Source organism: Mobula hypostoma, chromosome 1 (assembly GCF_963921235.1).
Source record: "Mobula hypostoma chromosome 1, sMobHyp1.1, whole genome shotgun sequence".
NCBI classification, from domain to species: domain Eukaryota; kingdom Metazoa; phylum Chordata; class Chondrichthyes; order Myliobatiformes; family Myliobatidae; genus Mobula; species Mobula hypostoma.
The window spans coordinates 167,963,676-167,986,986 of NC_086097.1; the positions used below are offsets into that span (position 1 = coordinate 167,963,676).

General features: G+C 41.6%; 1 protein-coding gene across 5 annotated transcripts in view; it reads left to right on the forward strand.

Moving 5' to 3' along the window:
- Positions 1-23,311, forward strand: part of LOC134352130 (guanine nucleotide-binding protein G(s) subunit alpha-like) — a 394,058-nt gene that overhangs the window by 348,006 nt on the left and 22,741 nt on the right. For all 5 annotated transcript variants that reach the window (XM_063059366.1, XM_063059357.1, XM_063059374.1 and 2 more), the window contains 4 exons: positions 6,467-6,521; positions 15,322-15,395; positions 19,513-19,571; positions 22,306-22,426. In XM_063059366.1, the coding sequence (XP_062915436.1) occupies positions 6,467-6,521; positions 15,322-15,395; positions 19,513-19,571; positions 22,306-22,426 (309 nt within the window). The remainder of the gene's footprint in view (positions 1-6,466; positions 6,522-15,321; positions 15,396-19,512; positions 19,572-22,305; positions 22,427-23,311) is intronic.

Below are 23,311 nucleotides of genomic sequence, written 5' to 3' on the forward strand. Positions count from 1 at the left end.
TACCTGATCCACAATGTCCACTGGCAGCATGTTCCAAATATCAGCCACACTCCATCTAAACAAGACTTTCCCCTCATGAATCTTGATGAAGGGTCTTGGCCCAAAACGTCAACTGTTTATTTCCTCCCATCTATACTATCTGACCTGCTGAGTTCCTCTGGCAATTTGTGTGTGTTGTTGATCAACCCTTATGTGTCCATGATATCTAACACTTTCTACTTCTTAATACTGACTGTTTCCAGATTATCCACACAACGCTTCTTGAACTCACTATCTTCTGTCCTTCTCCTTAGTGAATACAGATAAGAAGTATTTATTTAAGACCTCGCCCATATCACATACTTCACACATTAATTTTGTTGTTAGGGGACCCATTCTTTCCCAAGCTATCTTCTTGCTCCTGAAATATTTATGTGACTTATCCTTAATTTTCTCTTCCTCAATTTTTTTCTTAAATTCTCTCCCACACACATTATATTTCTCAAGTGATTAGCATGATCCCAGTTGCCTATAACTTTCATATTTTTCCTTTACTTTCCGAAACAAACCTTCAATATTCTTTGTCATCCAATGTCCATAATCTTGTTATCTATGTCTTTCACCCTTACTGGAATGTGCTGACTCTGAACTCCAACTAACCCTCTTTTAAAAGACTTTTTTTTGTCAAGGTTCCCATTTGTCAGATGTTGTTTAATCTGGAAGCATCTGCCCCAATCTGCTTTCCTCGGCCTTCCTAATTCAAGACCTTAACTTGAAGACGAGCCTTTTTTTTTCAAAGTTCAAATTACAAACGTTTGTAAATTTATTACTTACTCTCAGTGGTCACTTTATTAGGTATACCTGTACATCTCGTCAATGCAAATATCTAATCAGCCAATCATGGAGACATGATTAACTGGTTCAGTTGTTGTTCAGACCAAGTATCAGAATGTGGAAGAAATGTGATTAAGTGCCTTTGACCATGGAATGATTGTTGGTGCTAGATGGCGTGGTTTGAATATTTCAGGAACTGCTGATCTCCTGGGATTTTCACGCTCAACAGAGCTTACGAAGAATAGTGCAAAAAACAAAAAAATATCCAGTAGGTGGTAGTTCTGTGGGCGAGAACACCTTGTTAATGAGAGAGGTCAGAGGAGATTGGCCAGACTGGTCCATACTGACAGTAACTCAAATAACCATGCGTTACAACAGTAGTGTGCAGAAAACTAATCCCTGAACGAACAACACATTGAACCTTGAGTTGCCTGGGTTACAGTGGCAGAAGACCATGAACATGCACTCAGGAGGCACCCAATAAAATGGCCACTGAGTGTATACGTTGTCATGTACTATCCCTGAGATTCATATAATTACATTGAAATATACAGAATGATAGTCACTATTCCTAAAATGTCCTCTACTGACACATCGGCCATCCACCCACTGTCATTGCCTGAGGTATGACTGCATACAGCTCCATCTCTAGAAGGTCTGTCTGTATGTTGTCTCAGAAACTTCCTTGGAATCATTTACCAAGTATCACCCCTTGGATTAAAGCTATCCCAATCTATATTGGGGATGCAAAAACCCCCACTTTTTAAACCCTATTTATTGCCCTTACGCCGTTCTGCCATTTGCTTATGTATCTGTTCCTCTAATTCGCACTGATTGTTTGGAGGCCTGGAGGCCCCATCTAAGTGATCACTGCTCTTGTACTGTGTTCTACCCATACTGGATGATTCTTCCAGGGTATCCTTTCTAACTGCTGCTGACATGTTAACCTCAATCAATGACGTGATTTCCCCTCTATCATGTCTGAAACTTCAGTACCCCGGAACACTGAGCTGCCACTTCTGCCTTTGTCTACGTTCTATGTTCCTTCAACCATATTTTCAGGTTTGCAGTAACTTCATAATCAGAATCAGAATCATGTTTACTATCACCGGCATGTGACGTGAAATTTGTTAACTTAGCAGCAGCAGTTCAATGCAATACATAATACAGATGAGAAAAAAATAAAAATAATAATATAATAAATCAATTACAGTATACATATATTGAATAGATTTTTTTAAATGTGCAAAAAAACAGAAATACTGTATATTTAAAAAAAAGTGGGATGGTGTCCAAGAGTTCAAAGTCCATTTAGGGATCAGATGGCAGAGGGGAAGAAGTTGTTCCTGAATCGCCGAGTGTGTGCCTTCAGGCTTCTGTATCTCCTACCTGATGGTAACAGTGAGAAAAGGGCATGCTCTGGGTGTTGGAGGCCTTTAATAATGGACGCTGCCTTTCTGAGACACTGCTCCCTGAAGATGTCCTGGGTACTTTGTAGGCTAGTACCCAAGATGGAGCTGACTAGATTTACAATCCTCTGCAGCTTTTTTTGGTCCTGTGCAGTAGCCCCCCGCCCCCAATACCAGACAGTGATGCATCCTGTCAGAATGCTCTCCACAGTATCTTTGTAGAAGTTCTTGATTGTACTTGTTGACATGCCAAATCTCTTCAAACTCCTAAAGAAATATAGCCGCTGTCTTGCCTTCTTTATAACTACATCAATATGTTGGGACCAGGTTAGATCCTCAGAGATCTTGACACCCAGGAACTTGAAACTGTTCACTCTCTCCACGTCTGATCCCTCTATGAGGATTGGTATGTGTTCCTTTGTCTTACCCTTCCTGAAGACCACAATCAGCTCTTTCGTCTTACTGACGTTGAGTGCCAGGTTGTTGCTGCAGCACCACTCCACTAGTTGGCATATCTCACTCCTGTACACCCTCTCATCACCACCTGAGATTCTACCAAAAATGGTTCAGATAACAATTCATCAGCAAATTTATAGATGGTACTTGAGCTATGCCTAGCCACACAATCATATGCATATAGAGAATAGAGCAAGAAGGCTAAGCTCACACCTCTGAGGTGCGCCAATGTTGTCACCAATCCGGTTAGGAAGTCAAAGAGCTTCAAAAAGATGATCTATGCTCTCAGCTCATTCGCCAGAAGAGGTTTCTTTCTCTTCAACCTGTCCATTTTCTGCTTGATTTACACTGTCAAAGCAATTGATCCATGGATGCTTCGTTGATGCCGATAATAACAGGGATAATAATTGACTGCTGTGTGAGGAATAGGCAGCTTCTCTCAGTAGATTTACGGTAAGCACGGTTCTGATAAAAAGCTCTTTGATGACCTCTGCTGGTGGAACAGAAAATAGTTTTCAGCAAATTTGTATTTTGATATTAACAAAATACAACAAAATTAACTGCTTTGCAAGGGGGTACTCAAGGGTACAATTATATCCCAATTCAATGGAGCCTTTCTGAGGGTGAATTTTTGACTTCTGCTTGGTGACCCTCTTAGCCTGTGGGTCCACAGGCAAGAAGTGAGATTGATGTAAAATCTATTTTGAGTCAGCATGGACACCGTGAGAAAAATGGCTTCCTTCTGCACTGTGTCTGTGATTCGATGTTTCTCTTTATGCTGCAAATTACTTTCTAGCATTACCCCTGAATTTCTTCTCATTCAGCATGGGAACGGGACCTTGGAACAACCAGGTTCACGACCGCCATTAAACATTCACTTGCATCGATCCTGCACTAATCCATTCTGTTACCCCCACATTCTCGTCATCTGTGTTCCCCAGCCCCACCCAAATTCTCCTGGCAACACATCAGGGCCAGTGAACCTACCAGTCTGCCTGTCTTTGAGATGTGGGAGGAAAGCGGAGCCCCCAGAGGAAACTGGTGGTCAGAGGGGGAAGGTGCAGACTCCATACAGAGGGCACTGAAGGTCAGGGTTGAACACAGATCACTGGAGCGGAGAGGCAATGATTCTACCAGCCACTGTGCCACCCATCCCACTCAAAGGGAATAGTCTGTTCACTGGAGTTGATCCGATCAGTTCTTACCATCGCTCCTCTCCACTCTAGGTCCCACCACAGACCACAGCTCTGAACCCAGGCTGTAATTTGAGAACCTGTAAAAGAAACAGAGGAGAACTGCATCCAATGCTTTCACGTTGTTAACCGTACCCCTCTGTCTGCCAGTATCAAATGAACACAGCTTTTATATATACAGTATAGGAAGTGTTTCTCCCTTCCCCATCCATCATTGAGACTGCGCAGTGTCAGTGGGTCAGCTGTGCTCTGTACTGTAGTGACTCTGTGAAATGTGAGCTTGTATTGCTGGCAGCTGAGGTAGCTTGCTTTCAATATAAGTGAAAATAAATCCCATTTAAAATGCAACAACTTTGGGTTATGAATGAGTGTGGGGCAAGTGTAAATTTTAGGGCAGTCAGTGGCTATCTCTACAATAAGCAAGAGCGAGCGTCACTGCCAGCTACTATGTCCATGAATTGTTGCCGTGTTTTGTCAGTTTATCAGTCACATAGCAGAATCAGATTTATTATCACTGAGGTATGACATGAAATTTGTTTGTTTATTGTCTCTTCACTTATCTTCCAATTTATGGTAATTTTATGTCTTTCCTGTGCACTGTTGCTACAAAATAAATTTCATATCAATCAGTGATAATAAACTGACTTGTTGTTTTGTGGAAGCAGTACAGTGCAAAGACATAAAAATACTATAAATTATAAAATAAATAAATAGTGCAGAAATTAAAGGAATAATGAGGTAGTCTTCATGGGTTCCAGCATCTGCAGATATTTTTTTCTTGTTTGTGAGTCTTCATGGGTTCATGGGCTGTTCAGAAATATGATGGCAGAGAAGAAGAAGCTATTTCTGAATCAGCGATTGTGGGTTTTTGGACTCTTCTACTTCCTCCACAATGGTAGCGACGAGAAAACAGTATGTCCCAAATGGTGGGGGTCTTTAATGATGGATACCACCTGTCTGAGGCACCACTTTAGAAGATGCCCTCGATGCTCAGGAGAGTTTTGCCCGTGATGGAGCTGGCTAAGTCTACAAACCCCCTGTTGTCTCTTGCAATCCTCGTACAGGAGCCTCCATACCAACCTGTGCTGCAACCAGTCCAAATGGTGCCACAGTACATCTGCGGAATCTGTAGAACACATCTCTGTGTTTAAAATCAATGTAACAAAGTATGTGCTGAAAGTACTCAGCAGCTCAAGCAGCATCTGTGGGAGAGAAAGGAATGTTTGATGTTAAGGGTTGGAACCCTGCATCAGGACTGACAGAGGAGAGGCAAGGTGCCCAGTAAAAAAAGAAAAGGAGTGGTGAGACCCAACACTCACAACTCTCACCATTTCTCTTCTCTTTGTACTGGCCATCTCACCTCTGCACTCTCAGTCCTAAAGCAGGGTTCCAACCTGAACCACTGACAAGTCCCTTCCTCCCACAGATGCTGCTCAATTCACTAAGCTCCTCCAGCAGATTGTTTGTTGCTCCGTATTTCTGCATCTGCTGTCTCTTGTGTCTTCTTTAAAATCAGCCTGTTTGCTCAGTATTGGCACAATGTAGAACTCTTATGGGAGATAGAAGGTTAATGCCTCAGTATTTTATATCTCAGCTGAAGTAGCCTATGAGACTGACTGGGGCTTTGGAGTGAGTAGGTAATACTGGGAATCTGAACCAAATATGAGGAGTGGAAGCGGGGCCTTTCGGTGGTCAAACGAGAGTAAAAAACCTTCACCAGAAATCACACGATCTGCCTTTTTACAATGATCTTGCATGGCAGCATATAAGTATCAGAAATTCTACAGTAACATTGCCTGGACTCAAAAGGCCTGAATTATACGGAGAGATAGGGCAGATCAAGACTTTATTCCTTGGAACACTGGAGACCGAGGAGTGACCTTATAGAGATGGATAAAATCATGAAGGGCAGAAATAGAAGTCTTTTTTTCTCAGGGAAAGAGAACCATAACCACTAAGGTGAAGGTTTAAGGTAAGAGGAGAAAGTCTTAAGGGAACTGAGGGGCATCTTCTTCACCCGTAGTGTGGTGCGTGCATAAAACAAACTGCCATAGAAAGTAGTTGAGGCTGATGCCATGATATCTTTTAGAAGATATTTGTGTAATTATATGGATAGGAAAAGTTTACAGAGTTAAGGGCCAAACGCAGAAAAATGACACTAGCTTAAGTGGGAACCTTAGTCAGTGTGGACAAGTTACGGATAAGGGTCTGTTTCTTTGTTGTATTCTCTGTAATTCTTTAAACCAGCTTCTGGGGATCCTTCCTCACTGGTCAAGTGATGAGATTATCCCTCCCAGCCTACAAGGTTAATTTAGTAATAACTCGGTCAATGTGGGTGGGAGGGGAATCATTCCGACCAGCGCACACCAAATGGCCAAGAGGCCCGTGTGTTAGCCATGCATACTGTCCACTGTAGTTTGTAGTAAAGCATCAATGGCCTCAAGTTTCATGTTGCAGACTTATTTGTTAAACTAGCATCTTTCTCTTCCTCTTGCTTCAAAATAATTATTTTGTGTGGTACAATAACCTTGCTTAACTTTCTAGTTGTAGATGAAAAACTGAGTGTAACTGTGATGTTTTGATTTTCTTTTCCAGCTTCTTAGACCGAATTGACCAAGTGCAGCAGAATGACTATTCCCCATCAGATCAGGTGAGTGAGTGACCATTGCAAGGCCATGGCGTAAGAGATGGAATGTTACTTTTAGCCTATAATCTCTGTAGGATTTTGTGGACTGTAGTTGGGTAAATGAAATATTAATCTTGAGAACATCAGGATAAACAACCCTTCTCTCATCTACTTCACTATCCTTCACAGAGCTGTTGTTAGTTGCACCCCAGCCATACATAAACCAACCCTGAATTATATTATTAACACTTCTATATAGCACTCATAAATTGGAAATTGTCAATGTGTTTCCTTTATCGTGAATTTGGTTGGTTGTTTCAAGTAGTGTGTTGGTGAGACTTAAGGACCTGAGATATAGGGAAAGGTTGAAAAGCTTGGGCTTTATTCCCTAAAGTGAGCGGAAATCGTAAAGAGTTACATATACAAAATTATCAGGGGTTTAGATAGGATGAATACATGGTGGTTTTTCTCACTGAGACTAGAACTAGAGATCACAGATTGCAGGTGAAAGGTGAAATATTTAAAAGGAATCTGAGGGGGCTTTTCTTCACTCAGAGGGTAGTGTGAGTGTGGAATGAGCCTCCAACAGAAATGGTAGATAAAAGTTCAATTGTAGCATTTGAGAGAATTTTGTATAGGTATATAGATGAGAGGGGTATGGTGCAGATATATGGGACTAGACAGAAAACCAGGCTGGCATGGACAAGATGGGTCAAATGGCCTTTTTCGGTGCTGTAATACTCAATGACTAGTGAATGTTTTCAAGATACAGTAACTACAAATGCTGAAATATTTCAGGTCAATCATCTTTCCTCAGACATAGGTAGTAATTTGTGCATTATGTTTTGAACACAGTTAGTGTGATGAGGGCAGGGAGGATATTTATACGTAGGGAAATACTACCTGGTACACCCGCTATGTGTTCTTACAGGTGGCTATGCCAGAACATAGGCATTTCATCCAGAGTAGGAGATTTTCTATCAGCAATTAAGTTGATGAGAACTGAACAACTCATACAGCATGGGTAATGGATGTCTCCAGAAAAGATCTGGGCTGCACAGTCCAGTCAGAATGGTTACCACCACAGGCTTAACTGTGACCAATCATTTATAACTTAACAAATACTTTCTGTGAATATTTCCCATTGTTTCCTGTGAAGTTACAATAGATCACTGTAGATGATTGAAGATAATGTATTCCTTATCTCTGCCCTTAAACCGAAGAACTTGCTTTGACTTTTCCTTCAGCATCTCAAACTGACATCAGATATAGCCATATCACCTTCACCAAGATGCTACCCAACTTTCTTGTTGATGTAATAAAGAAGGACCAAAAGGCTAACCAGCTGATAGACTTCTGCCCAGACAAACAACCACACATTTATGTTAATTCTAGATTAATTCTATTTTATTCTCATACACGCTCAACAATTCTCCCAGATTCCTCCATTCACATCCACACTGGGGATTATAAACATACTAGCCTTCACATCTTTCAGATGTCGGAGAAAACTGACGCAAGCTCCATGCAACTGCTCTCAAGGTCGGGATTGAACCAGGATCTCTAGTCTTGAGGCAGCATCTGTGTTAGTGTTTGGTGTGGATTCTCAACAAGGCCTCCCCTGGCATACTGATCAGTACAGTAAAAGCCATTGTGATAGTGGGGCAGAGGTAGGTAGGATCTCAAGGTGGTTCAGCGGCAGTAGTAAAGGATAACGACTGACGGGCAGGATCTACAGGCTCGGCACTGGGTTCCTTTCTTTGAAGTGTCCTTGGTATGTGCCAGTCTTAATGTAAGGAACATGGTTTGCAGAGATAAGAAAATTATTGTGAATTTATGGAGTGAAAACAAGAGACTGCAGTAAGATATCACTGATCAGCTAGATAGTGATTGGGGAACAGAGTTTGTAATGGGAGCTAACAAAGATAAACCATGTCTTACCTATCATTAACTGGGTTATTATTATTAATATAGAACATAGAACATTATAGCACAGTACAGCCTCTTTATCCCACAATGTTGTGTTGACCTTCTAGCCTCTACTAAGATCAATTTGACCCTCCCTTCCTACTTAGACCTCTATTCTTCTATCATCCATGTGCCTATCTAAGAGTTTCTTAAATGGCTGTAATGTATCTGCCTCTACCACCACTCCTGACATGGCGTTTCATTCATCCACCACTGCCTTGAGTAAACGTTCTACCTCAGACATCCCCCTATATTGTCCTCCAATCACCTTAAAATTATGCCAGCTAATATTAACCATTTTTACTCTGGGAAAATGTCTCTGGCTAGCCACTGTATCTGTGCCTTTTATCATCTTGTACACCTCTGGAAAAAGTCACCTCTCATCCTACTTCGCTCCAAGGGGAAAAGCCCTAGCATGTTCAACCTTTCCTCATATGGCATTTTCCCTACTCCAAACAGTAAATCTCTTCTGCATCCTCCCTAAAGCTTCCAAGTCCTTCCTATTATGAAGCGATCAGAAATGAACACTCTGTTGAGTTTTATAGATTTGCAACTTTACCTCACGGCTCTTGAACTCAATTCCCTCAAATAATGAAGACCAACGCACCTTGCAACTTAACAACTCTATCCAATTGCATGGCAACTCTGAGGAATTTATGGATGTCGATACTGAGATCCCTCTGTTCCTCTGTACTGCCAAGAATCCTGACACTAACCCTGTATTCTGCCCTCAAACTGGACCATCCAAAATGAATCATTTCACACTTCTCAGCCAAGCTCTGCATCCTGTCAATGTCCCATTGCAGCCTAAAACAACCCTCGATACTATCCACAAATCTCCTACACATGATTCTTCGTATCATCTGCAAACTATCTACAACCCTCCATACTATCCACAACTGTACTACACATGATTCTTCGTATCATCTGCAAACCTACAAATCCACCCTTCCACTTCCTCATCTAAGTCTTTATAAAAATCACAGAGAGCAGGCGATCCCAAAACAGATCCCTGTGGAACACCACTGGTCACTGACCTCCAGGCAGAATATGCTCCACCTACAACCACACTCAACCATCTATGAGCAAACCAATTTTATATCCTCTCAGCCAAATTTCCCTGAATCCCATGCCTCCTAACTTTCTGAATGAGCCTACCATGGAAAACCTTAATATAGTCTATTCACACCACATCCACTGCTCTACCTTCATAAATGTGCTTTCTCACACCCACAAAAAAAATCAATTAGGCTTGTGAGGCATGACCTGTCCTTCATAAAGCCATACTTGTAAATCCTGTCTCTAAAATCTTCTCCAATAATTTGCCCACCACTGAAGTAAAACTCATCTGTAATTCCCAGGATTATTCCTACTCCTTCTTGACCAAAGGAACAACATTTGGCTCCCTCCAAACATCTGGTGCCATTCCTGTAGCCAGAGGGCAGCAAAGATCATTGCCCAATATATTCATAATTTACATATTATTAATAATTAATATAAGATAATAAGATATAGGAGCAGAACTAGGCCTTCTGGCCTGTCAAATCTGCTTTACCATTTCATCATTGCTGATCCATTTTCTTCTCAGCCCCAATCTCCTACCATCTCCCTGTAACCCTTCATGCCCTGCCTAATCAAGAATCTATCAACCTCTGCCTTAAATACACCCAATCACTCGGCCTCCACAGCCACCCGTGGCAAAGAATTCCAATACTTACCACTGTCTGGCTAAAGAAATTCCTCTGCATCTCCATTTAAATGGACGTCCCTCTATTCTGAGGCTGTGTGTCCTCTGATCTTAGACTCCACCACCATAGGAAACATCCTCTCCATATCCACTCTATCAAGGCCTTTCAACATTTGATAGGTTCCAATGAGGTCTCCCCTCATTCTTCTGAATTCCGATGAGGACAGGCCCAGAAATGTCAAACACTCCTCATGTAATAATCCCGGAATCATTTTTGTGAACCTCCTTTGAATCGAATCTTCTCCAATGTCAGCACATCCTTTCTTAGATAAGGCCCCCAAAATTCTTCACAATACTCAGTGCCTATGTTCCCTCTAAGCTGTGTGTGTGTGCGCGCGCACACGTTTTTCAACCAGCGCACAAGGGAAATTAGTGTGCGCACGAAAGGTTAGTTACCTAAAATAATGTAGTAATTAATAATTATACTTACTGAAAATAATCTTTAAGCTAAATATTTCTGTTAACTAGTTAGTCAGTTTTTCAAATACCACAATGCACGTCACTAATTTATGTCACCTCACCTTTCCTGTTCCGGTTTGTACAGCTGCATCATGGCGGCAGCCATCTTTGACAGACATCGTAAAGTTTACAAAGATCTGTTTCAAATCCTGTAGATAGCTTACTAAGTTTTTATTGAAAACAATATTGATTCACTATGTCGAATTCAAAAGAAGTGAAGGGCGTGAAGCGCAAAAGAACTGCAAATTTGTTTAAAGTTGAATGGCTTAACAAAATAGTAAAAACTGCTACACCGAAAGCTCATGAGGTCATGAACGTTCAGCTACAAGAAATATTTATGTATGATTCGGAAACTGGAGTTATCTGTTTGTATTGTCGTGATGCGAAAGTTGCTGGAGAATTTGCTAGTGGAAAGAAGTGGGATGATATTTGGAAACTTGACTTTTTGAACCATCATTTGGCAAGTAAATCGCATTTGGACGGTGTACAAAAGCTCAGGCGACAGAACCCGTCATTACCCGTTACAGGAGTGCTACGCATGTTATGGTTGAGTGCAGATGAGCAACAGTAAAAATGATCAAACCCAGGGGAGTTCAAAGTTCGACAGTGTGTTGTTAGCTGTTAAAATGATTACCTCTTTACATCCAGTTCAACACATTAATGAACATATGGAAAAGTATGTTCAACTCCCAGACAGCTAGAAGAAAAGTTTCCTGAAGATGAGGTACAGGAATGGTCAGCTTTTGATTTCTCCGCAATTGCAGATTGTGACTTCACATTTGGCGATGAACAAGTTAATGCCTTATGTCTAAAATATCATGATTTTCTAGCTGAAAATACTGTAATAGTTACACAGTTTAATGATTTCAAATTTTCCGTGCAAGAAAAAATTAAATCCAAACTGATTTCAAACTTTGCTCAAATGGTGGCATTTGTACTTCAAAATGAACAGTTTTGCGACCTTGCACAGTTGATGGACATTGGGGGAACCTTTCTTGCATCTAGTGTGGACTGTGAGTGAGGTTTTAGCCTAATGAATCAACTCAAAAACAAGCTGAGAAACCGTTTAGGTGAATGTCATTTGGATATGTTAATGAAAATCAAAGGCTATCAATTGGATGGAAGTTCTATTAGTCTAGATAGAGTTTACAAAGAATGGGTAAATGCCAAAGACAGGAGAGAGAAAAAATAACTGAGTGACTTAAATATGTATGTTATTTTGTTGTTATTCTGTGCAGTTTTATGTCAAATATTTTGTAAACCTACATAAACTGCCATGTATGCATTCAGTGCGCATATACGTTTGTCACAGGAAAAGAATTTGCACAACGTAAGATTTTTGCGCATCCTGACTACTAAAAATTAGAAGGATCATTGCTCAGTGCTTATCAGTGCTTTATAAAGCCTCAACATTACATCCTTGCTTTTATATTCTCATCGTCTTGAAATGAATACTAACATTGCATTTGCCTTCCTCACCACCAACTCAAACTGCAAATGAACCTTTAGGGAATCCTGCACGAGGACTCCCAAGTCACCTTTCACCTTATTATTAATACTAATAAGATAAATAATATCAATGAAAATTAATCTTGGCTCATCCAGTTGTATCCAGGTGCCCGGCCCTTATTGACAATTATTGTTTTATTATTGTCACTTGTACCAAGTTACAGTAAAAAGCATTTTTGTGCCATCCAGGCAGATCATGTCGTGCATAATTAGTTATGAACCCTGTAGAATTTTCTCTATTTCTGCATTTATATGAGCTAAAATGTGATCAGATCTTTAGTTAAGTCTAAAAACTGGATGAAGATAACCCAATTAAATAACTAACACAAAAAACATTATATTTGATCATTTATTTATTGAGAAACTGATCCAATATTACATGTATTTTATTGGAAAAGCTTTGTGAACCTCTGGGGTAATGCCTTCTACAAAAGTTAGTTGGAGTCACGTGTTCCAATCAATGAGATGAGATTGGAGGTGTGGGCTGTAGAGATGCCCTGTTCAATATTAAAAAAAGACACACAGGTTACTGACACAGCCTGCTATTCTCAAGAAAGATCTGTTTATGTGCGCCATGCCTCGATCAAAACAATTTTCAGAGGACCTTAGAAGAATTGTAGAGATGCATGAAGCTGGAAAAGGCTACGAAAGCATTTCTAAAGACCTGAGTGTTCATCAGTCCACAGTAACAGAAGTTGTCTACAAATGGAGGAAACTCAGTACTGTTGCTATTCTCCTTACAAGTGGGCATCCTACAAAGATCACACTAAGTGCACAATGTGCAATGTAAAAGGCGGTGAAAAAGAACCCAAGGGTAACAGCAAAAGACCTACAGAAATCTTTTGAACTTGCTAAAGTCTCCGTACATGTATCCACTATAAGAGAAACACTGAACAAGAATGGTGTTCAGGGAAGGACATCAGGGAGGAAACCACTGCTCTCTAAAACAAAACATTACTGTATGTCACAAGTTTGCAAAAGACCAGCTGCATGTTCTACAACGCTTCTGGAACAAATGTTTTGTGGATAGATGAGACAAAAGTTGAATGTTTTGGCAGAAGTCCGTCACCTGAAGCTTAGTAGAAGTTAGATAATGCAACATAACAATGATCTGAAAGACAACAGTAATTCAACAACTTCATTGTTTAAAAAGAAGAAAATTTGTTTTGGAATAACTAAGTCCAAGTCCTGAGCTTAATCCTATAGAAATGTTGTGGAAGGACCTGAAGCAAGTAGCTGATGCAAAGGAACCCACCAACATCCCAGAGTTGAAGCAGTTTTGTAAGGATGAATGGCCAAAAATTCCTCCAAGCTGATGTGCAGGACTGATCAACAGTTACCGGAAACGTTTGGTTGAAGTTATTGCTGTACAAAGGGGTCACACCAGTTACTGAAAGCAAAGGTTCACATACTTTTTCCAACTAATACATGTAATATTGGATCATTTTTCTCAGTAAATAAATGAACAAGTATAAATGGTTTTTGTGTTAATTATTTAATTGGGATCTTTATCTAGTTTTAGGACTTTGGTGAAGATCTGATCACATTTTAGGTCATAGTTATACAGAAATAGAGAAAATTCTAAATGACTCACAAACGTTCTAGCACCTCTATATATGTAGGTAGTAAAAGAAAACAGAATTCTGAGTATAGTGTTGTAGTTACAGAGGAAGTGTAGACAAATACAGTGCAAAGGCCATGATGAATTAGATTGGGAAATCTGAAGTTCATCCTTTTCCTCATGAATGGTCCTATCAGCACTAAGACCATCAATGTAGTGTCGGAGTACCTGGCATCTGCTTCAGTTATCACGCCTCTCCTCTGCAAGAGCTGGTACTGACTTTCTAGATTCAAGATTCAACGTTGTTTAACGTCATTTCCTATTTCACAAATGTAAGGAGAGCAAAATGATTGTTACTCTGGATCCAGTGCAACACAAAGAAACACAAAAGATAAAGAAGGCAATAATGATAAAAAAATATATATATATATAAAATTGTAGATTGATTATCTGTCCATAAAATGAAGCTGGGCTATACACTGATGGAAAATAATAAAGTAGTGCAGGAGTTGGTGGGTGGAGATGTTGGTCAGCCTTACTGCTTGGGGAACAAAATTGTTTTGAGTCATGGATGTTATATAGCCTTCATCCTTTTAGGAGTGGGACAAGGAGTCCATGAGCAGGTTGTGTGGGATCCTTCATGATGTTACAGGCCCATTTCTGGCACCTTTCTGTACATATGCCCCTGATGGCGGCTAGGCTGGTCTTGGTGGTGCATTTGGCAGTTTTGACTACCCATTGTGGAGCCTTCCTGTCCGCCACAGTGCACTTTCCATACCATGCAGTGTGTTAGTGTTCTCTTTTCTGTGCATGGATACCACTCACAGTATTTGTTCCAGTTTGAAACAAGATGAATCAATGGCTTGGGTTGCTCACATTTTGTGATCCAGGGTTATAAAACTGAATCCCCAAATATCTTAAATCAATGTTTTGAACACACCAAGACTGATTTCAAAAGAAAGTAATATTTGTCATGTCAAGAGAGCTCCTGGGTCCTCCATAGACCAATACTAACAAAAGGTGTCGAATGTTAACTTTCTGTTGGTGCTGTCTGATGTTCTGAGTATTTACAGGCTGTCCCCAGGTAATAAATGGGTTCTGCTTTTACAGACATCCAGAAGTTGATTTTGTCCTTAAGTCAGAAACTGCACAAAATTCACTTGTTAGGGTAACCACGTTGTGATGAGTAGATCAAAGCGGCATAGAAATGATACAGAACAATTACTGAGTGCTGAAAGAGAGAGGAAGTAGTTCTGCTATCTTCCATACTTCTGACTTTTGAATTTAATAATAATATGGGTGTTTGTTCATATGTATGGATATCTGAGTCATTCACAACCCAGTTATGGCCTGTATAGTATTTTGTTTCCAGCCTATACAGCAACATTTGGGCTGTTACAACTTCTTGACATTTTGAAAATATGATTACTTAAAGTCTCTTCACAAAACCTGGTCAGATAAAACTTTGTGTAAAAAAAAAGTTTGTCTTCCCCTGTCAACTAAGCATCTATTGTACAGGTCTGGTGGCAGAGTCTGAAATGAGCTTGAATTATTTGAGAATGTCCTTTTTCTTTCAACAGGATTTGCTCCGATGCAGAGTTTTGACATCAGGGATTTTTGAAACAAAATTTCAAGTTGACAAAGTAAATTTTCAGTGAGTATGTTTCCAAGATCACACCTATAATTCCAACCCTTGTAAGATCATTCCAAATTTCCTAATAGTTCTTCCTTCATCAAGAATGAAATGAATGCAATGTGGGAGATTAAGCTTGTCCAAGAGGGGGCCCATGAGAACAAGAAAAGGCCACTCTCCCCTTGAACCTGATAGGCCATTCAATGAAGCTATCTGCTTGCCTTTTGCTATATCTGTTAGCAGGATTCTGTTATTCTGAGGTAAAATGTGTCTCCTAACTTTATTCCTCAGTGTTGTGTCTAATCATCCCCCCAGCTGTAGCCTCCACACTGAGGGGAAATTCATCTTTTGAGAATGTCAGGAGCTTGATGGTTATAGGGTAATAACTGTTCCTGAACCTGGTGGAGTGGGATCTAAGGCTTCTGTACCTCCTGCCCGATGGTAGCAGTGAGAAGAAAGCATGGCCAGGATGGTGAGGCCTTTCATGATGGATGCTGCTTTCTTGTGACAGCGCTCCATGTAAGTGTACTCAGTGATGGGGAGGGCTTTACTGTGATGGGCTGGGCTATATCCACCATTTTCTGCAGTTTTTTGTTGCAGGCTGTGATTGCAGTTACAATATTCTCCATTGTGTATCTATAGAAGTTTGTCAAAGTTTTCGGTGACATGCCAAATGTACACAAGTTTCTAAGAAAGCAGAACTGTCATGCCTTCCTTGTGATGGTATTTACATGCTGGCCCCAAAACAGATCCTCTGATATGTTATTGTGAAGGTATTCAAAGCTACTGACCCTCTCCACCTCTGATCTCCTAATGAAGAATGGGTCATGGACCTCCAGCTTCCTCCTGTGGTCAATAATCGACTCTTTTACTTTGCTGATGCTGAGTAAGAGATTGTTATTGTGGTACCATTCTACCAGATTTTCAGTCTCCCTCATATATACCAGTGTGGCACGTGGCCAAGTGTTTAGGGCGTTGGACTAGTGATCTGAAGGTCGTGGGTTCAAGCCTCGGCCAGGGCAGTGTGTGTGTCCTTAAGCAAGGCATTTAACCACGCAATGTTCCAGGCTACCCAGCTGAGAGTGGGTACCGGCAAAAGTGCTGGGGGTTAACCTCACGATAGACTGGCGTCCTATCCAGTGGGGAGTCTCGTACTCTGTCACTTCACGCCTGATGGGCCACAGGGCTCGTGACAGACTTTAATCTTAATCATATATATCAATTCGTCACCACCTTTGATTCGGCCAACAACAGTAGTATCAGCAGCAAATTTAAATAAGACATTGGAGCTTTATTTAGCCACACTGTCATACATATAAAGTGAGTAAAAAAGGGGCTAAGCACACAGTGCTGAAAGTGATTGTGAAGAAGATGTTGTTGGTAATCTGTACTAACTGTAGTCTGCCAGTAAGGAAATCAAGGTATTGAGGCCCACGTTTTTAAGAATTAGTGATGAGTTTTGAAGAGAAGATAGTATTAAATGCTGAATTATAGTTAATGAAGAGCATCCTGACGTATGCATCTTCATTGTCCAGGTGTTCCAAAGCTCAGTGAAGAGCCAATGAAATGGCAATTTTTGTTGACCTGTTGCAACAGTAGTCATTCCTTAGGCATGAGCTGATATGCTTCATGGCCAGCCTCTCGTAGTGAATGTAAGTGCAATTGGAGAACAGCCACTTTCTCCTTGGGCATCAGTATAAATGACGCCTGCTTTAAGCAGACGGGTACCTGAAACTGCTGAAGCAAGAAATTGAAAATGCCCGTAGACACTCCAGCCAACTGATTAGCACAAGAATATATTATAGAAAGCTCATCTGTAAAGTTGAATCAGAATCAGATGTATTATTAGTGCCTTGTATGATGTGCAATTTGTTTGTTTTTTTTTATTGAGATAGAGCATTGAGTGGGCCCTTCCAGCCCTTGGACCCATGCTGTACAGCAACCCACTTAATCCTAGCCTAATCCTAGCTTAATCCTAGCCTAATCCTAGCTTAATCCTAGCCTAATCATGGGACAATTTACAATGACCAATTAGCCTACCAACCAGTACGTCTTTGGACTGTGGGAGGAAACTGGAGCACGCGGAGGAAACCCACGCCTTCATGAGGAGAATGTACAAACTCCTTACAGGCCGCAGCAGGAATTGAACCCGAGTTACCTACTCTGTAAAACGTTGTGCTAACCACCACGCTACCATGCCGTCTTGCGGCAGCAGTGCAATACAAAGGCATAAAATTACTATAAATTACAAAAGTAAGTAGTGAAAAAAGAATATGTAGGCACAGTACCAGGTATTGTAGCTCCAATTTCCTCCTACATCACCAAAGTTGTGTGGCTCATTTGGTTCATTGGCCACACGAAATTTGCCTCTTGTGTGGAGGTGAGCGTTAGAATCTGTGGGGAGTTGAAGGAGGTGTGGGGAGAATAAAAACAGGGATAAATTTAGAGTTAGAATAATTGAGTGCTTAATGGTCAGAATGGAATTGATGGGCTGAAGGGTCTGCCTCTGCACAGTATCACTCTGTATATTTATATTTAATGAGGGAATCATGTCTGTCGACTCCTTTAGAACTCATGCACATTGACACAAGGCCGGTGAGCTCCACCCATACAGGTACAAACAGAATGGACTAAAGAGTCTCCGCCAAAAGATACCAGCCTGTCTCGTCAGTATGCAACCATCTGTCAGCTGAGAGTATTTATTGATTGCCAGAGTTTCCTCAAGGAAGAACTCCCACTGCTGTGTAAACTCTCTTCTGAAATATAGTCTTGCCTGATGCACTTGCCTGTATGTTGTCCAGTATAAGGGTGGTAGACGGTGAATAATGGTATTCCCCAAGGGTCAGCGCTGGGAAACACTGCCTTATTGATGTATGCACTCCCCATTGTGTGAACAGCCACTGTGATGTGAATGTTTCGCCCACTCGTACCACACATTTAGAACCTGTGAACACGCTGATCATAACTCCAGAGTGAAATCCCAGCTCTGACAGGCTATGGCACAGGAGACTGCGGATGTGGGGATCTGGACTGCAAGCTGTTGGAGGAACTCAGCTGTGGAGAGAACAGACAGCACAAAATCAAATTATCGTCCCAGTCCAGATGAAGGGTCCTGATCCAAAATGTTAGCTGTCCACTTCCCGTTGGAAACTGCCTGACCCACTGAGTTCCTCCAGCAATTTTTTTTTTTTTTTGCTTGAGATAGATTGCATTTAGTTCAAACTGAATTGAGAGCAGAATAAATAGAGAAAGGGTACAAGTCAGTAACTCTGGGCACTGAGGTCAGGTCAGTGCCACCGGATGCAGAGACACTAGTTGAATGACCTGACTTTGGGTGGTTAGATCAAAGTGGTTGTGCATTGAGGGATGCCAGGACTGCCAGGAATTTACCATGCTGATCACTGACAGTACAAACTCATGAACAAATCAACTTCATTCAGGTTATAGAGATATAACTTGTTTGTATATCCTAAATGCCACGGAAAACAATGTACAAATGTGCTCTATTTTACTAAATCCCAATGGGAATTCAGGAGCTGTGGTCTTCTGGAAAGCTTCATTGTGTGAAATGAAGGCAGCTTTATGAATTCATTCATATTCTTTATTCTGCTCTCAGAATCCTGTCCTACTGTTGATTTTCAATAGGTTTTCAATCTTGAACGAACACAATCAGTGATCTCCAAGTAAAGAACTGGATAGGATCTGCTCTTGATTAACGACAGATTGGGAGTAAAATTTGGCAGGAGGGCGAGGGGTGTGGAGGACCAGTGGAAAGACTGTGAAGGTGCTTGTCTGGGGACGCACCAAACTCCAAGTCAGATTGGTGTGGAAATGGAAAAGTTGGAGATGGTGATGTCGGGTTTGGCTCCTGATTCAGTCGTCCATCTTGAGAGGCTTAGTCAGTCCATTTGCCACGATCTGATTTTGAGTTGCATTTTTCAGCAAAGCAACAGTATTGTGAAGTGAGCATCCTCCAGCTGATACAGAGATCATAAATTAATTCCATTATCAAGTTGTGTAAAATCCCCTCTCATCGGTACTGGTAAGCACTGCGTAGTTGTTGCACTAAGGTATTCCACCCAAGACTGTGCGCCTTTCACCATAATGTACTTCTGACTGTTCCGTCCTTCTCTTACAGTATGTTTGACGTGGGAGGACAGAGAGACGAGAGAAGGAAGTGGATCCAGTGCTTCAATGGTCAGTAACCCTAGTCCTTCAAATACACACTTAAAGTCATAGAGCTTAGAAACAGGCCCTTAGGTCCAACTGGTTGCAGGATGTGCAACCAAATTAGTTCCATTTTCCTACCTTTGGCCCATTTCCCTCTAAATCTTTCCAATCTTTTTAAATACTGATAATCAACCACTTCCTCTGGCAACTCATTCCATGTTCAGACCATGGTCTCAGTAAAAAAGTGAACCCTCTGGGTTCCCATTAAAATTACCCCCTCTCACCTTAAACCTATGCCTTGGTAAAGGGAAAAGCTGCCCCTGGATAGGGTGCATTCACCCACATGCTCACACCTCAATTTCATATACTCCAATGAATGAAGGCTTAGCCTTCTCAACCTCTCTCCATAACTCCATCTCTCAAGTCCTACTAACATCTTTGTTAAACTTTTCCACATTTTTTTTAACCTTAGTGGCATCTTTCTGTAAGAGTGTGACCAAAACTGAACCTAATTCTCTAAGTGCTTTCTCACCGATGCCTTGTATGACTGCTACATAACATCCTAACTTCTATACACCTTAACTGGCTCTACCTGATGAAGGCCAGCCTTTTCACCACCAGACCCAATCTTGCTTTGAAATAGTGTAATTCACCTGAAATGGCCACAAATCCAATTCCATATTACCAATTCCTTCTTGCTACTTTCTCCACTTGTCACCTCTGTATTGAACTTTGCAATTTAGGTACTTGGACCTGGTTCATAATCAGGCAAATAGCAGTTTCAGTTTTTATCTCAGAAATACGGCATGTGCAATACTCGGCCCTTCGAAGCTGCTGCACCGTGATTGTGGCTGATCTGATTTTAAACTGTGCTCCACATTCCTTTCTATCCCTGGTAACCTTTCAGTTCCTCGGTTATCAAGAACCTTCCTACCACTGCGCTGCCTTAAAAATATTCAAAGATGACTTTCACATTCCTTGAGGAAAAGAGTCCCAAAGGCTCACCAACCTCTGAGAAGAAAACATTGCCTCTTAAGTAGGCCAAATCCAATTTTCTGACACCTAGATTCTCACACAAGAGGAAACATTCTCTCCAAGATCAAATATGTATTAAATATGCCCCTCACTCTTCTGGTCCCTTAGCCCAACCTGTCCTCATAAAGCAGCCTGTCCATTCCAGGTGTTTGCTCGTAATTGAATAGAAATACTATTCTGACCATTGATTTTGGCCTCCTCATGAGCTGCTTTTGCAACAATCCAGTTTGGAAGGTCAATCTACCCCATCACAAATTCACTGTGGAAATGAGTGGGAATTCACAGACTGATGTCCGTTGATATGAAAGCTGAAAATGTTGGATGTACACAGCAGGTCAGGCAGCTTCTGTAGAGGGGAAAACACAGTTAATGCTTTGGATCAGTGACCTTCCATCTATGACATGAAAAGTTGACTCAGTTTCCCACCACACAAATGCCGATTGACCTATTGTGGACTTCCAGTATGTTCTGTTTGCATTTAGAGTTTCCACAATCCACAGTAGTTTGCTTCCATCTTAGGTGTCAATTGATGCAATTGTAATCCAGGTCACAAGGTATCAATAAAGCTTTGCTAACACATGAGGAGCAGTTGTTAGAGTAAATCTTGTGGGATAGCCAGTTCCTGAGGTGTGTGGCTCAGATGTACTTCAACCAAAGGGTGGGATTGAAGGCTGGGATAATATTCCACCAAACCAACTGCTCTGAATCAGTCAGGAGCAGGAAGCTGACATCTGGTTAATATCTGAAGTTGCCAGTGGTCAAAAGAGTCCAGGGATTCATACCTGCTGCTGCTGTGTCTGATACTGGTGATCGGGAGTCAGTGTCCATCATGGAACCTGATTTACATGTTATACTTCCACAGCATCTGGAACAGGCGATTGGTGGTATACCCTCTGAACATCCCAGTGTTAATGCAGTGATCAGAATACTGGCCCCTAGATTAAGGCAATTGTTGAGGTTGTGTGTGTGTGTGTGTGTGTGTGTGCGTGCGTGTGTGCGTGTGTGTATGCGTGTGTGTGCGTGCGTGTGCATGTGTGCGTGCGTGTGTGTGCGTGCATATGTGCATATGTGTGCGTGCACGCGTGCGCGTGTGTGTGCGCACGTGCCTGTGCATGTTTATGTGTGACCAGAGAAACTGGTAACTGGATCTGTTAAAGTGATAATTACGTCTGTTACAGGTTCAAGGAGAATAGTGTTTGACATGTTGTTAAGGAAAGCAGTCAGCCCAACAAACACCTTTCATTGTGTACCTACCTTCTTCTCATTATCATCTGCCACCCCTTTCCTAAAACATTACTTACCTCTTGATTGCTGTTCCTTACCATTCTGTTTTGAAAAGCACTGTGCAGCAAGCTGCACCCTGGGCAGCCTTGCACAGGAAATTACTGAAGCTGCAGCATAGTTAAGTTTTTGACGCTGGCCTTCAGTGCCACTGAAGTTCAGCAATTAATCGGTGCTAGTTTGGTTCATCTCTGGAAGGTCCTGCTGGTTGTCATTGGGCTAATCACCAGGACACTCCAACTGTCAAGAATACAGGTCCTGTCAAAGATCAGCTGTTGGGTAACTAACACTGGAGCCAAAGGGCTCCTTGCAGCAACGAGTGAGATCAAATATCATGGTTTTATTCTGCAGGCTGCCAATAATTTTGCTCTATTCCCCTCTCCCTTCTCCCTTCCACTGCCCTTACCTGCACTGAAATGGACCTTCAACTATCAACCATGCACAGACGTAACAGCCATTATTTTTGTGGTGGCTAGTAGCAGCTACAACATGGTGATACGGGAAGACAACAACACCAATCGACTCCGAGAAGCACTCGATCTCTTCAAAAGCATCTGGAACAACAGGTATGAAAAGACTGATCTCACCTCTCTGGTATCTGTGTTTGGTATTAGTATTGGCTTTGGTTTGCTATTGTCACATGCATGAAGATACAGTGATAACCTTATCTTGCAAAGTGTTCATACAGATCATATCATTACATAGTACATTGAGATAGAACAAAGTAAAACAATAACAATGCAGAATAATGTTCAAGTTTATAGTCATTCAATAATAGACATGTATACCACCAAACGAGACAGCATTCCTCTGGGCCAAGGTGCACAACACAGTACGCATACTATAACTATTCCCATCCTGACAGCTCTTGTCCTAATGCTATGGTAATTCCTACCTAATGGTAGGAGGTCAAAGAGATTGTTGGATGGATGGGAGGGATTATTGACAATGCTAAGGGCCCTGCGTACGCAGCGCTCCTGAGAAGTATCTCTAATGGGTGGAATAGAGGCCCCAGTGACCCTCTCAGCAGTCCTCACAATCATTTGTGGGGACTAACAGTCAGATGCCTTGCAATTCCTGTACCAGGCGGTGAAGAAGCTGGTCATGACACTCTCAATGGTGCTCCTGTAAAAATTGGTTTAAATGGGGAGGGGTGGGGCCTCACTCACCTCAATCTCCTTAGGAAGTGAAGATGCTGCTGTGCTTTCTTGACCAAAGAACTGGTGATAAAGGACCAGGTGAGATCATCCATGATGTGCACTCCCAGGAACCTGTGCTCTGAACTCTCTCCATGAAGAAACTGTGTAGGTGCAGTGAGGAGTGGACAGCCTGCACCTTCCTAAAGTCGACAATTATCTCTTTGGTCTTGTTCATGCTGTGCTTGCACCATTCTACCAGCCATCGTACCTCCTCCTTGTGAGCCGTCTCGTCGGCATCCTCGATGAGGCCAG